The 1202-nt window shown below is 53.2% G+C and overlaps 1 protein-coding gene across 3 annotated transcripts in view; it reads left to right on the top strand.

The window, feature by feature from the left end:
• ECSCR (endothelial cell surface expressed chemotaxis and apoptosis regulator) overlaps positions 1-1202 on the top strand; it is a 9141-nt gene that overhangs the window by 6337 nt on the left and 1602 nt on the right. For all 3 annotated transcript variants that reach the window (XM_010850329.1, XM_010850328.1, XM_010850327.1), the window contains 3 exons: positions 189-302; positions 702-800; positions 1022-1058. In XM_010850329.1, coding sequence (XP_010848631.1) covers positions 189-302; positions 702-800; positions 1022-1058 — 250 coding nt within the window. The remainder of the gene's footprint in view (positions 1-188; positions 303-701; positions 801-1021; positions 1059-1202) is intronic.

Here is a 1202-nt window from a genome sequence, read left to right as displayed (position 1 = left end):
GAACATGAGCAACCACAGTGCTCTTCCCGTGATCCCATGTCTCCCAGTTCTGGAGGGTGGGAGGGTGTCTCTTGTGGGAGTTCTCTCCTCAGTCCTCTACCTGGGGGAAGTGGGAAGGGACTGGCTTTCTCATGTAGGCTGAGTCAGTCCCTCCACTGATACCTCCATCCCTCCCTGCTCCTTTCTAGACACCTCTCACAATGTTACTTCCACATCACCCAACATGAGTTTTAGGACGACAGCAGACTCCACTGTCCCACCCAGCCCCACGTCAGAGACGGTGCTCACTGTGGCTGCATTTGGTGAGAGGGAGAAGGTGGGGAGTGGCGGATGGGAGGCTCATGCCTGAACTGACTTGAACTCTGGGTCTGGGAACAAAAGTTCAAATCTTGCCCATTTGTTTCAGGAGGGTTGACTGATGAAGAAGATGCTGGTGGGGAAGGAGCCTCCATTGGCCCTCCACTCAGCTCTTTTGGACTCTGCTGGACTCCATGTTCTTAAGAGAGGATGGGGTGGGCTGTGGAAGTCACTTTGGCCAGGGATACAGGCTGAGAGCGCATTCATTTGGGAGTGAAGGGGAATTCACTTTGCTCCCAGAACCTGTATAAACAGCACTCAGCTGGGAAGGGAATCTGGACTCCTGTTGCCCTCTTTTGTCCCTGCCTCTGCCTTTCCCTCACCCCACTCTTCTCCCTGTTCAGGTGTTATCAGCTTCATTGCCATCCTAGTGGTTGTGGTGATTGTCCTGGTCAGTGTGGTCAGTCTAAGGTTTAAGTGTCGGAAGAACAAGGAGTCTGAAGGTACATGCCCTGACTCTCAGGGCCCGCTTTGCCTCTCTTTGATGAGGGACCCACAGCCAGACTCTAGGCATGGCACCCAGCCCAGAATTGAGGGAAGGAACAGCACGCAGGAGAAATGAGAAATGGGGCGGGGGTGGTCCACTTAGGTGGGCTTTGAAGGGCCAATTGGCCTTCTGAGTTACAGCCTGTGGCCTCTAACCTGTGCCTTTGGGTTTTTACAGATCCCCAGAAACCTGGGAGTTCGGGGCTCTCTGAAAGGTAAGACTATTAGAAGTGCAAGGAAAGAATCATTTACTGACCTCTTACTCCTCCACTCCAAGAGGGAACCAATGCTTCCTGCTTTTTATACACACATACACACACCCACACCCCACACCACCCCCCCCCAACACACACACACAC

The sequence above is a fragment of the Bison bison genome, unplaced genomic scaffold (genome assembly GCF_000754665.1).
Source record: "Bison bison bison isolate TAMUID 2011002044 unplaced genomic scaffold, Bison_UMD1.0 scf7180017864291, whole genome shotgun sequence".
Classification (NCBI taxonomy): Eukaryota; Metazoa; Chordata; class Mammalia; order Artiodactyla; family Bovidae; genus Bison; species Bison bison.
The sequence above is the reverse complement of the archived record's forward strand: the minus strand, read 5'-3'. Positions and strand labels throughout refer to the sequence as shown.